A 14,444-nucleotide genomic window follows, 5' to 3' on the forward strand; every position below is an offset into this window, starting at 1 on the left:
TAAACTGTGCATCAATGATCACTGGTCCGACACAGGTTAAGGCAACAAATTCCTTTTACATATTTTTAAAAAAACACAGTTGCACAGATAAGTAGTACAAATTAATGAGATGAGGATCAGAATAGCAGAAGATATGAGTATTAGCAGTTGATGTACATACCTAGCAGGGCCGGATTAAGGCAATCTAGGCTCCTGGGCTAAGGGTACTGTGAGGCCCCCAGTAATTTGTAATGCCCCCTCAACCCCAATGTATCACCTCCACTCCTCCTTCCCTCCTCCCTCGATACATAGAAAAACAGCACTTACCTGGCCCTCTCCTCTTCGCTGCAGGCTCGGTTCGGGGGCAGCCCTGCTCCCGACTGTCACTGCTATTGCCTCCCATTAGTTCTCGTTAGGCAGACACAGTCTGATGCTGTTAGCTGCCTGCTATCAGTGCGGGCGAGGTGCACAGCACACTTCTTAGTGAGGAGGTCTCGTGAGACTATTTCGGCCGAACCGATTGCCAGCATTATTATGTAAAAATCTTTGTTAGGGTCCCCCAGCTGCCCGAGGCCTCTGAGCTATAGCCCAGAAAGCCCATTACATTAATCCGGCTCTGATACCTAGGGATGAAAGAGAAGAGGGATGATTAGCTGTTGTGTTGATAGTTGTGCGTGTACTGGTTTCTGTAGGATGAGACCATAGTCTCACATTGAACTTACAATGGTGGTCTTTAAATTTGGGGGCTCCTTGTAAGAGAGAATTGGAAGATCTGGGATGTTTTACTTTAAACAACTACCTTTGTACAGCATTGATCACAAGTGCCATGCTTTTCTCCATAGTCCTTTCAGTTTTGCAGAGCTACACAATTGTTTTTTGTCCGGTCTTTGTTTTGGAAGAGTTTGTTTCTGGTTATCTTTATGGCTCTTTATAGGATGATTGTCTGGATTAAGTACATCTTCTTAAACAAAATTTATAAATGTAATTTAAAAGCAAGTGGTACTAAATATCATGTAATAACAAATAAATATAATGTGTGTGTGATTGGGGAATACAAAAGGTAAACTTGTACACATCTATTGAAGCAACGATTTGCAACATGTTCATGAAATAGGGAAATGAATGTTTAGCCAGATGTGATTGCAATAATGAGCACCCCATTACTAAGTAAATAAATACACAAGGAAGTATTTATGCTAAATGTATGTAAAGAAACTAGGTAGCTAAATCCCAACCGCTATGTAAAAATAATCTTGGCATCTTGGCCAGACATCAATTATGGGTAATGGCTAAAAAATTCAAAGGGAGATTAATCAGACCTATAAATTCTGAACAGTGGCACAACTGTAGTGGAAAATACTAGAGTAAAAGTTAAGTTTTAAAAAAGGAAAAATTAAATAGAGCTATTTGAATGGCACGTGAAAGCTATTTAAAAAGAAATTGTTAGAACATTGAGAAACTCTCTTTCCTCTTTGGCTGCAGAATTGAATGAAGCTTTAATGATGATCGTATAGCACTCCTCAAGGAAAAGAACAAATAGTTACCTTTGTTATAACGTAAAACCCTGTTTGACGTCCACTTCACATCGGGTCAACTCTTTGGCATTTGTCTCCATAGGCTGGGCATGTTGACCTTTTCATCTGCTTGGCCTTAAATAAGTTTTTATTGGAAGGAAGACATGTCCATCAAAAGCAAAGGTAAAAGAAAAAGAACAAACAGAAATAAAGCTCTGCAAGAGAAAGATGTAAAGGTTTGAGCACTTTTATCTGAGTCATGTGTTCCACACATCTGTGATGGGCGTTTAGTCTCCTGCAATGTCTAACCGTGCTGGGATGGGAGAAAGTTTTTATTCATCCTGAGATGGTCATTTTGTCTCATTCACTGGATCTGTTATAGTAGGTACATTCAGCCTCTTTTAATGTCTCTTCCTCTTAGGGTGCACCTTCAGTGCTCTTTAATGTCCCTATAGCTCTTGTGAAGAGACTACGTTACTGCCTACATTCCTCCGGGGCAGAGTGCTTCATCCCAGCTGTTATTTGTCCCAGGATATACATTAAGGGCCTGATGCTGAGTTAGAGGCATGTTGGGCGTAATTTACTCTCCAAAAACGGTTGTAAAAATAGTGTATTTTTGTCCATATGCTGAGTCACAGACATCGCAAGATAATCTGCCTCTATAGCATATGTGTCAGGTTTAAATCGGGCATACACATACACACAACCAGGTCATTAAAAGAAAAGATTGTTAACATTTGTTTTAATAGCGAAAAACACGTTTACTGTTAGGCTTGATATATAATGCAGCAGAAATAATATTCCGTCTTGAGTAAGAATGTAAGTAGCAAAATAATTATTTTTAAAATACTTCCACACAATCCTTTAACAAATGCATGATCAATCAGATACCTTCAGGGGTGAATTTACAATCAGCCAATCAGAAGTGGCTATCTAATGCTGGCAACAGTTATCATCAGGAGCATGTATCTAGCAGGTGCAAATGATAAAACTTGTGACAGACGTACATGTGTCTCCGTGCTATTCTGCCTTTTCCGCATTTGCGTAAACATGTTTTTACTGCTCCTGACCTACGTTAGACTGCCCATTCACTCCCCTGTCCCCCCTCTCTAATCGTAAGGAGGCGGAGGTGTCAGGTGCACGCTGCCTTGCATGCACACATTCAGTGCAGTTATATTCATAATTTACACTACGCAGTCGGAAATATGTCCTTAGCACCCTAAGGGGTAAATGTATCAAGCTGAGAGTTTTCTGGCGGGTTTGAAAAGTGGAGATGTTGCCGATAGCAACCAATCAGATTCTAGCTATCATTTTGTAGAATGTACTAAATAAATGATAGCTAGAATCTGATTGGCTTTTCAAACCCGCCGGAAAACTCTCAGCTTGATACATTTATGCCTAAGTCTCTGTTAATGCCTCTTCATCTTGGATTGAACATTTTGTCTCCTTCAAAACCACTACTCTTTTAGGCAGGGGAACTTGGCCCCTTCCATCAGTGTCTCTATTAGTCCCTTAGTGTGTGTTTGGGCTCCTTCTATAATTATGTATCCCAGGTTAGGTATTGGATCATCTTCAGTACTTCTTTTTGTCTTGGGAAGAATGTGCGGCGTCCTTCAGTGCCTATGTTGGTTCCGGGATGGGTATTCCATCCTGAGACGAGTAGAGGATTTGAAGGACACTGAATGCCGATCCCTGATGAGTAGAAGGTTGATAATCAGATAAGTGTTCAAACTTTTTCATAATGCAACTTTATATATTTTCTTGCATCTAAGTACTTTACCTGATTGAATTTAATTACCACAAATCAGTTATTTATACAATAGGTTTTTTAATTTGCCTATAAATTAATAAACATTCCAAATACAAGTAACAGTATTGGATCAGTTCCAATTTGTTTGGAGATAAACCAAGTAAACCAGGAAAGTTTAAAGGGAACAAAAATATTTTTCATATTTCCCTTCCCCTTTGATCATAAAATGATTTCATTGCTGTGAAGTTTTCTGCTTCCTTCTGGTGGAAAAATAGGCATATATTTATTTATTTCTAACATCTCTGCTTGTGAGATGGCGTGTATCAATTCACTTTGAGAAGACAGGAATTTGAGCTCTTATCCCTCTTCTATTCCCTACAATAGGATGTGACAGCCACAAGTACTTTACATTGTGGCAACAATGTTGCTGGACTTTGCAAAACAAATAACTTTTAGTGCTGATTAGAGGTTGGGTTTTATTTTTGTAACAATAAGGTATCCAAAACTACTACTATCTAAATACTAACAAGAGCTTTTCTGGTTAGGATACTTTTTCCATATATTGAATATACTAGTAAGCGGGATGCATCTAGTGCGATTGTTGCTTTCCTCTTCCAGCAGTTATTTGCGTTCAATGGATTATAGGGGAGAAAGAAGATTTCTGTTAGCAAACGGGAGACCTTGGATTCTAGAGGGATCCAGCCTCCAAGGAAATCGTTAATAAACAACGATAAATCAAAAGCTACAATCAGCTATTCTAGTTAGGAATCTGTAATGTGTGTATATATATATATATATATATATATGTGTATATATATATATATATATATATATATATATATATATATATATATATATATATATGTATATATATAACAAAGTATACATTTGCTGTAAGTCAAATATTCATAAATCACAGTTCAGTTGTTAGTGAGATCACTTTAATAAATGCTGTATGATTACATCAATAATTGAGTAACTTCTGGAAGATAAAGTGGAAAAATGTTTGAATGATAGTACCACAATAAAGCTAAATGTAGGCCTGCGGATGTCTAAATATCTTACCAAATCATTGCAAAGGAAGATGGTCCTTTCTTTCTCATAACGAAGGATATCTTGGAAGCCTGTGATGTCCTGATTCTGTCAGCGCTCTTTCCAGAAAGAGCGTCTTGTTGAAATGTCCCCCTCTAAAGAGATATGAAGGAATATTAGTGTATATTAATATAGGGAATATAAAGGAAGCATCTTACATTTAAATTTATGGTGAAGCATTTGCACATCTCCATCCACTTAGAGGGAGGTGGATATATTGCTGATGCTTTAATGTCCTCCTTACAGCGATGACTGACGCGTTTCGTCACGCTCACACGACTTCTTCAGATAGGTAGATTCAATAGTGTTCTCTGTATCTTGGGCATATTAAATTGTCCCTTTATGTCAATATCTTATCTGTTATTGGTCTACAGCTTTTGATGTTACATGAGCACTGCTATATAGGAGTTTGTTTGTTTCTAATAAAGTCCATTAATCTCAACTTATATATGTATATAGAAAAAAGAGAACACTGCTGTATAAAAAGTTTAAAACATGTTTTATGATCATTGTTGGATTTTAATTTCAAGTAAAAAAAAAGTCTTTCACAATAACATAACAGGTTTTGTTTTTCAATAATTTTTGGGAGCTCTAGAACAATTTTGATTTCTTGAATATTAATGATGTATCCTAGGTAAGTGGTGGAAGTTGTAATGAAAGTGGGCCTACCATTAAGTGAAAAATTACAAATAAGCGCTGCACACATTCCTAAGTTAACTTGTATCTTTACAGACTAATTACTGACCACCTGCTTGCAACTTAGTGCTATTATAAAATAATATATTATTTGTCTTTTATTGACCTGATTCCTGTTACAGTAAGTAGACAGTTTGCTGCCCCCTCATTATCTCTTATATCCACCAATTCTCCAATGATCACATTGTTGCTTTGCCAGCTTATCCAGACATTAAATCTCAAATTCTTAACCCCAAATTAAAATAAACCCCAAACTAGCACTCCCCTTGTTTAGTGTTCCTGAAGGCAATGTTCGGTAGCCTTCTTTACATACTGTCTACTCTGCTGGATCACATCCTCCCATTCTCGGTTACAGGACTTTTTCCGCGCTGCACCCACTTTGTGGAATACCCCCCCACGCACAGTAAGACTTTCCTCTAGTCTTTAATCCTTCAAGCGTTAACTGAAAACCCCCCTCTTCAGACAAGGTTATGATATTCCTCAACCATCATCTTAATTTCCCTAGATTACCCTATTACCATCCTCTACACTGCTAACACAAGACAACAACCCTCTGACCAACATTGCAACACACACAGCCCGCTCAATACTTTTAACTTTGCGTTCTAACTGGTCCATTGTGCAATATGATGTAGCACATGCCCTTGTGTTTCTAACTCCCATTGTACTTGTGAAGATACCGGGTTTATCTGGCCTAATGCTACCCACTTCACGCTGGCTGGCCACCCACGGGTGCCTTCCTATGCCAGGGAAGTCCACCCAGTACCTTCTAGAATTCGTATGGTCACTCAGGCAAAATGCAGTTATAAAAATACAACAGTATATTTATTGTCATACAAACAACACTAGAATATTATGTACACATAGTAAATAAATGCCAGGCAGGTTTACCACATTATCTGTCCCTTACCCCACTACCTTAAGGAATTATAGTCACCTGGCTGTCCAGACTTCACAACCTGTGGATCTCTCTCAGCTGCATATATATACTCTAGTTAGAAAACGACAATTCAAAACTAAATCTTGCAGTCTTCATGAATGAAATCCCAGAATGAACACCCTTCCCCCCCTGGAGTTGTTCCTTATATCACAGGTCTAATTTCCACAGTCCCTGGGCAAACCCCTGGGTCTATTCTACTTAACCATTGGTCAGTGCTGGACTAGGGGGGTTGGACAGGGGAGTGTAGATGAGCGGTCCTTCCAGAGAACCTCCCCTGCTAGATGGCCTGTCTGGACTAGCCTGGTGAGAACAATGGACACTAATTAGTTTTCCTACTCCAGCACATGGCAACCTGATCCCTACCCACAATCCCCCTGGCTTCACTTTAAAGACAATGAATAACAACCTTACTGCAAGTCATCAATATACAATACACAATATACATATTTACACTGAACTACAATGTCCCCTTAACCACATGTTATTGGACAATGCAGTTGTAGTCTGGTGAGCTGGGGAACAATAGCATGGGCTATATAAAGTACTATAATCCACATTATGTAAGAAATGAGACACCGAATGCTCACAGGGTTATCACACTCATTTCATCACAGTACTATAGATTGTAAGCTTGTGAGCAGGGTTCTCTTACCTCTCTGTCTGTATGTATTACCCAGTATTGTCTTATCAATGTTTGTTCCCAATTGTAAAGCGCTACGGAATTTGCTGGCACTATATAAATAAATGTTGATGATGATGATGATGGATTACAGACCCATCTAATATTGTATCATGGGTATACATTATTTGATTTAATTAGGATACTGAGAACTTCAGTATATTTAAATTTAAAACATTAGCAAAGATGCAATGCTCTTAATTCATAAAGAACCCCGTATCCCCTTAGTATTACTGGGTGTACTGCTTTTTCCCATGTGTTATTATATACATTGTCGTCATCATTTATATAGTGCCTCTAATTCCGCAGCGCTGTACAGAGGATATTTGTCATTCACATCAGACCCTGGCCCATTGGAGCTTACAGCATACTTAACAAATTTTTGCACCTTCTTTCCGGGACATCCCAGAGGGTAGCTGAAGTGTGAGGAGGGAAGGGGGGCGGGGGCAACGAATTGCGTCATTTTGGTCCCACCCCCGAGATGTGAAAATGTCATTTTGCTGCAGGGGATGTGCCCAAAATTATGCAAATCACTGCAAAACGCGTCATGGAGACTCCCATCCTGCCCACTTCCTGGGATGTGAGAGAATGACCTACTCTTCTGGAAGACCTACCCAGAATTCAGGAGTCCCCCAGACATTCCAGATGTGTAGGCGATTATGACTTACGGTCTAAATTTCCTACCGCACACACACACATAGAATCATAGAATAGGGTTAATTTTGTCAGCAGTCAGTTAACCTACTAGTAAGTTTTAGAAGTGTGGGAGGAACCCCACGCAAACACGGGGAGAACATACAAACTCCACACAGATAAGTCTATGGCCGAGAATCAAACTCATGACCACAGTGTTGTGGGGCAGAGCTGCCCCTAGATGCACTCACTGTTGTTATAGTACATTGTACATTTACATGTGATGACATTGAGTTCAACCAGCCAGCTAGGGACACAGTGTCTGCCAGAATTCTATCATATGACATTATCATATTCATACTGCCGGGACAACATCAACGCAAGCACAGTGCTTTATTATGCTGCTCACCCACCACTCACTACTTGTGAGAGTGATTGCCTATGACACATTGTAAAAGTGGACGTATAATACGTGAGCCACTGCGAGACAGCAGGTGTACCTCAATTAGGGTCTTACTGTGCTTTGGTACTGTACTTACTCGGTCTTCCTTTGTTAATCATATTGACCTCTTTTATTATTTTTTTAACCACACTGTGCAGGAACTAACTGATTGACAAACAATGGCTTATTCAATGTTTGCATAATAATTCTGTCAGAAATGTGAAGTCTGTACTTGTCCAAACTACTGCAACAATTAAGTCACTGTCGCCAAACATTGTTCTCTAAATGTCATTTCACTGAGTGCTCTTCTTAACTGAATGTAATGACATAGTTTTATTAACTGCTTGTAGACTCACCGGGCTGCTGCAGGCCACAATTTGTTAAAGTTATGGCTTGTGATGCACATTATATATTGATTTATACATTGTGTTTCATCTTACTTACAAGGTAAAAATAGCTAAGCTAAAGGATTAAGCTAAAGGAGGAAGAGGAGGGGGGTCATTTTCCTCTTGTATCCAAGTTTTGTCAATAACAGCATTGACCTCCAGTTTTCGCTGATGGCATGCAACCTATGGAAAAAAAATATGTTTACTGAAGCATTTAATAATAAATAACTGGCATGATAATGAGGTGTACATTACAGTGTAAATATATGCTGCCAGTGTATGTGTTACTGCCCCTCTAGCAGTAGAGGTGCAGGTTCAGACTAGCTCTACCACATACTTACCCACTTTTGAAGGCAGCTGTTCCGGAGGGGGTCCGTCGAAGGGGCATGGCCACATGTGTTGCCAGTTAGGCTCCGCCCCTGTCAATCTTATGTAATTTCGGCCAAACGCAACAGGGAGCGGGGCCACGATGCCGCGTTTAGCCCCGCCCCCACCCATCTATAACAAACGGAGACAGCTGGATCCGGGATTTTTGCTTGCTCTCTCGGGAGTCCGGGAGAACTCACAAAAATTCGGGAGTCTCCCGGACATTCCGGGAGAGTAGGCATCTATGCTCTACCATCCTCTGGTGCACATAGCAGAGGTCTTATCTAAGCATAGTTTTGGTATCTCAACCTTTTTTATTTCGACTTTTTATTTGAACATGATAGTATTCAGTAACATGGTGAATGTAAGTACATAATCAGTAAAAACATTTGTGTTACAAAACTATACTAACAAGTCTTAATGAGTAATTTTCTTATAAAATGTTTCATTTTTTATATGGTAAAACAAATTATGGAGGAAGAGGAGAGGGATCAGGTAATGATTGTGCCCCCACATTAAATATGGAGATTTGGGCCCTCTTAAAATAACTCCTATCTGATTCATTTAAAAGGCAAATGATAGAAAAGAGAAACTAACACAGATATTTTTTTTCTAAGAGGATAGATCATTTGTCAGAGAAAAGGTAAATCAAGGTTCTCAAATTTGGCTACATTTATCATCTTGATGGTGAAGTTATGTAATTTTTTTCCATTGTGCTGATGAAAGAAATTGTATTTTCACCATATGTACTGCAAAGGTCAGCCACATTTATAACCATAGTCTTGGTTATAATTTTAAAACTTAATTGACCAGGATTTCATACATTTCTTTTTTTAATTGACACTTTAAAAAAAAATTAAAAAAAATAATAACATTATATATTTATATTACAGACACATATAACGAATTATCCTTTGTAACAAATTAACATACAAAATCTTTTACTAGAATACCATTTTTGAAAACATCAATATAAATAAAGTTGTGTAATCAATACAGGCACTTTTATTAAATAGAAATTACTCATTTAATATGTTTGAGCCTTTTTAGTTACAGTATTTTATTATTCTCTTTTTAAGTATAAATACTATTATGTTTTAATTATTTGGAATGTCTATATGTGTGTAGTTCCAGTGTGTCTACACAAGAGCTTTGCACAGCAGTAAGGTCTGATATCTCTCAATCGAGGGATCTGCCACAACTCTCTGGGGCATATTCAATTAGGTTTCCGATCCGCGGGAACGCGCCTGAACGGAACGGGCCGTGAAGTCAATCCACAGTACCGCAATAACATGGATTTTCGTGCCCATAGGGTTGCGCAGGAAAATCTGCGTTATTACGGTACCGTATTACCGTCAATGCTGCGCAGGCTCCGCGGTAACGCACGTTACTGCGGACCAGAAACCTCATTGAATAGGCCCCTCTGACTTACTTAATTGCCAATATTATTAGTTATCTAGTAATAGTAAAGCAAAATAGACAAATTATGCAGACGTTTGATGATCTTGTCTTGTTCTAAGTATTTTGTTTGTTTGATATTTTCTGCAGGCCATCCGAAGCTTTCAGATTGGTCTTCACATCTGTCCTTCCAACACCGAGCTATGGCAAGAAGATCTGAACTGGGCTCGACAACTTCTCCAGCAGCAGAAGGAGACATCAGCCGCGGAGGACCTGACGCGGAACCACGGAGGTCTCATTATCGAACAATATTTAATTCCGGACTACGACTTTGAGAGCGACGAGGTGGTGGCTGCCTGCGACGCTATATCACAGAGACAGAAAATAGCTGCGGCCAGCAATAAAACCATTGTTGTCTCTTCATCCGGAACAGCGACAGACCAGCAGACCAAGGCAGAGGGAGCCTCCACTTCTGCTGACTCTACATTGTTTATCAAAGCACGATAATGGAATAGTAATTAACGTGTGTGCTCATATGTGTTATCAAATTGACCTTCATTAGGATAGAGCTTCAGAAGGAAATGGGAATTTAAAGTATAAAAGAAAGATATTTTTGTGTGGAGATATATGCAGATGACTAGTGTTATATAAGGGTAGTCTATGCCTTGTGGTTGTATTCTGATCATATATTCATCCGGCCATAAAAACATTTCCACAGATGATTCACTTGAATGGCTGCTCCCAGTGCTGACAACTTGTGTTGTGGTGGGTTTTGTGACACAACTTACATTTTTGGAAACAGAAGCGTAACATCTTATTGAAATCATTGAGCTGTCGCTGAGGAATTTAGACGAAATATAGCTGTAATACACCAGCAAAAATTAAATATTATTTTTAAATAATGCTGCTTGGTATATGTCACTGACGTATTTGATGACTACATATGATGTTTCTTTTGAGAAGATTCTGAATTCTAACGAACTTTAATTGCTTTGAAATGTTACATAAGCATCAGACAGGATCGGATTCCGAGCGGAATCTTCGGTTAGGTCGTGTGGGTGAATACGCTCTAAATTAATAGCTGCTGTCTGTGACCCTCTAACCGGCCGCTTACTTCATTATTTTAACTGGGAATAATAGGGTGGGTAATAAAGACCAAGGGGTATATTTACTAAACACACTGGTTTGAAAAAGTGCAGATGTTGCCTATAGCAACCAATCAGATTCTAGCTGACATTTATTTAGTACATTCTACAAAATGACAGCTAGAATCTGATTGGTTGCTATAGGCAACATCTCCACTTTTTCAAACCCGCAGTTTAGTAAATCTAGCCCCAAGTGGGGAAAAAAATGATTAAAAGGAAATAAAGTTAATTTAATGAATATGGAAGCACTGTTCAGTAAACACTTTTCTGCTCATTTCCATTCTTGGTTTTACCTTGTACTAGCCATATATTATCCAATCCAGGTCTTTCAGGTCAGTGTGTTAGACCTTTGGGGCACCCTAGTTACTAAAGTAATGTGTATTTATCTAGATGAGCTAACATCTGGTTGTAATCACATACACCTTCATATTCTTGCACCTTCCTTCTATGGTGTTTGCTTCTGACAGTATTGATGCATGATGTGTCTCGTATTGTTTAAGGTAAATGCGGACATCTGATTAACATTACTTTCTCTTATACAGATAAATGTCTGGATAGGAGCATGGAAATATGCTGACGCACTGTTAGATGTCAGTGAGACCTAACTAATGTATCTGCAGCACAGTAGGATAACTATAAATTAGTGTCATGGCAAAGGTAAACGTTCATAGACGCGACATCAGTTATAAACTTCCAACACTGTTTCCTTTCCCTGCGGTTTTGTGCTTCCTATATGGGTGGTGATGAATATATATTTACACAGCCACAATCTAGGAGATCTCCATGTTTCTGGATCTACCTGTTGCTGTGATTGAGCTGCTCACTTTGCAGTTAGAGGAAGATAACACACAGGAATTGTGCACTGATGCGAAATATGATCCTACCAGTTTCATTATGAAGTCAGATAAGGCCAAGTCTATATTCCCCATTGATGTCAATCCAACATAGATAAACTGTTCTATCAGATGGAAAGTAAAGTGTTAAACATAACAGCATAAAAAGGAGTTTTGCACAATATACTTCTCTGTGACATATAGTAATAATACTGACATAGCCCACTATGTGGCCAATGATCTTATGTCACTGAATTCGTACAGAATAACTGAGATGCATCTGATGTCCCCCCAAAAATATGTATATGTGTGTGTGTGTGTGTGTGTATATATATATATAGATATATATATATAGATATATATATATGTATATATACATACATACACATATATATATATATATATATATATATATGTATGTATATATACATATATCTATATTCCCCTTTAAATTTCTCTTTCATGTTATTTTTACAGAATGTATTTGGCAAATGCTTCATTTTTTTAAAGGGAACTCTAGAACTTTATAGTTATAGTAGTAACTATAGTAGTTATAGGTTTTGGGAAGAGTCCTCCCTCCCCCAATATTACAAGGTACCTTTCTTTAAACACCCCTAGTCCTGGTGATACCTGACCTTGGTACACTCCCATCTATCCTGCTGTCCAGGCTTTATGTGGCTGTCCTGATTGGATAAGATAAGGAATACTGTGGCTCATCCAATCAGGTGCATGCAGACATCCATCATAATCTTTGTTTATTTTCAAATTTCTCCATACACTGCTGCCTGGAAAGTGACTCATCCTGGGGTGTGCTCCTGAACTGGTGGAAGGACTGACTTCATAACTTGCACATAGGCTAGAGTTTTCCTTTATCTTTTGAGCAATTACAACAATGCATAAAGCAATTTATCACTTTGTCTAAATATGCCAGATGTATGAAACAGACTGTTATAAACCAGCTTATGTCATAACTCTTTTAATTTAAAATCCACTTTTAATAAAAGCGTTATATTGAAGATTTATATTTGGGGAACTGTCAATGGGAGATCTGCGTGGAGAGATACAATGTGTCAGTAATAAATATCAGGTTTTATTATGCAGGTGGGGCACATTGGAAAGACATTGTATCACTTTATAGTAATGCGTGAGTCAGGAAGAGATAGTGCATCATTTCTATGTTTACTCTGTGGGTCATCAGTATTTTTCACGATTCGTTATTTTTATCCTATGTGTTCTATTCTAATGAGCTACTAGGATCAAAGAAAAGTTTAAGTGAACTCTGTTCTTTTTTCTGTTGTAAAATTTGTTAATTACTGTTCACAGTTCTTTTAGTTTACATACATACCATCTGTATTTTGCTTTCAGATATACAGTCGCAGCATTGTCTTTGTTTTGTGTTGGATTGCTTTTATTAAAGGTTAATTCAGTGTGCATATGCATCCTTCTTGTGTTTCATGGTATCTTTCTGATTGCTTTCATGTGAATGGTGAAACATTCTCTGCAGGGGCAGTGCGAGAAGGAGGATGGGGTGCTCCAAATCTCATCATGAACGCCCTCATTCTGCCCACGTCATTAGGAAGTGAACAGGATGTGGGATAATAACCTGCTCTCCCGGGATTTCAGGAGACCTACCCTGAATTCAGAAATTCTGGAAGAGTGTGCAAGTATGATTCTCAGTAAAGCGCTGCACGATATGTTGGCGCCATTCTGGCGCAGGGTGTCGATTCCGTAAGTAGTAATAACATCACTGAGACACAAAGCCCCTGAAGTAAAAGGGTTTGTGACAGTGGCTGGGAATGAGATTGTACAGACGTCGAAGGTGTATCAGGACTATGGGCCTGATTCATTAAGGATCTTAACTTGAGAAACTTCTTATTTCAGTCTCCTGGACAAAACCATGTTACAATGCAAGGGGTGCAAAGTAGTATTCTGTTTTGCACATACGTTAAATACTGACTGTTTTTTCATGTAGCACACAAATACTTGATAGCTTATTTGTACACTAAAATTTAAAGTTGATATTTGTGTGCTACATGAAAAAACAGTCAGTATTTAACTTATGTGCAAAACAGAAAACTAGTATTCACCCCTTGCATTGTAACATGGTTTTGTCCAGGAGACTGAAATAAGATGTTTCTCAAGTTAAGATCCTTAATGAATCAGGCCCCTGCTCTCCCGGGATTTCGGGAAATCTACCCGGAATTTAGAAATTCCGGGAGAGTGTGCAAGTACGATTCTCAGTAAACCACTGCACGATATGTTGCCCCCATTCTGGCGCAGGGTGTCGATTCCGTAACTACTAATAACATCACTGAGACGCAAAGCCCCCCCAAGTACAAGGGTTCGTGACAGTGGCTGGGAATGAGATTGTACTGATGTCGGAGGTGTATCAAGACTATCTGTATACTGCATAGTGCTGATCGGTAAGGTGAAGTAGAACAAAGATAAAATAATTAAAATTATATGTTTTTCGGGAACAAATGAATTGCTTGGTATTGCAGTATTTTGTTATATACTATTAAATTTGCAATTCATGAGGGCTGCATCACTGTGATTAGTTCTCAATTAGTACATATTTGATTGAATCCTGG

At 38.6% G+C, this 14,444-nt stretch overlaps 1 protein-coding gene across 3 annotated transcripts in view; it reads left to right on the forward strand.

The window, feature by feature from the left end:
* Positions 1-14,444, forward strand: part of TTC33 (tetratricopeptide repeat domain 33) — a 272,691-nt gene that overhangs the window by 241,476 nt on the left and 16,771 nt on the right. For 2 of the 3 annotated variants that reach the window (XM_075184155.1, XM_075184147.1), the window contains exon 5: positions 10,026-13,297. In XM_075184155.1, the coding sequence (XP_075040256.1) occupies positions 10,026-10,382 (357 nt within the window). In that variant the 3' untranslated portion in view covers positions 10,383-13,297. Of the gene's footprint in view, positions 1-10,025; positions 13,298-14,444 lie in introns of those variants that run through there. The other variant, XR_012678783.1, reaches the window with a different exon arrangement.

The sequence above is a fragment of the Mixophyes fleayi genome, chromosome 1 (genome assembly GCF_038048845.1).
Source record: "Mixophyes fleayi isolate aMixFle1 chromosome 1, aMixFle1.hap1, whole genome shotgun sequence".
NCBI classification, from domain to species: Eukaryota; Metazoa; Chordata; class Amphibia; order Anura; family Limnodynastidae; genus Mixophyes; species Mixophyes fleayi.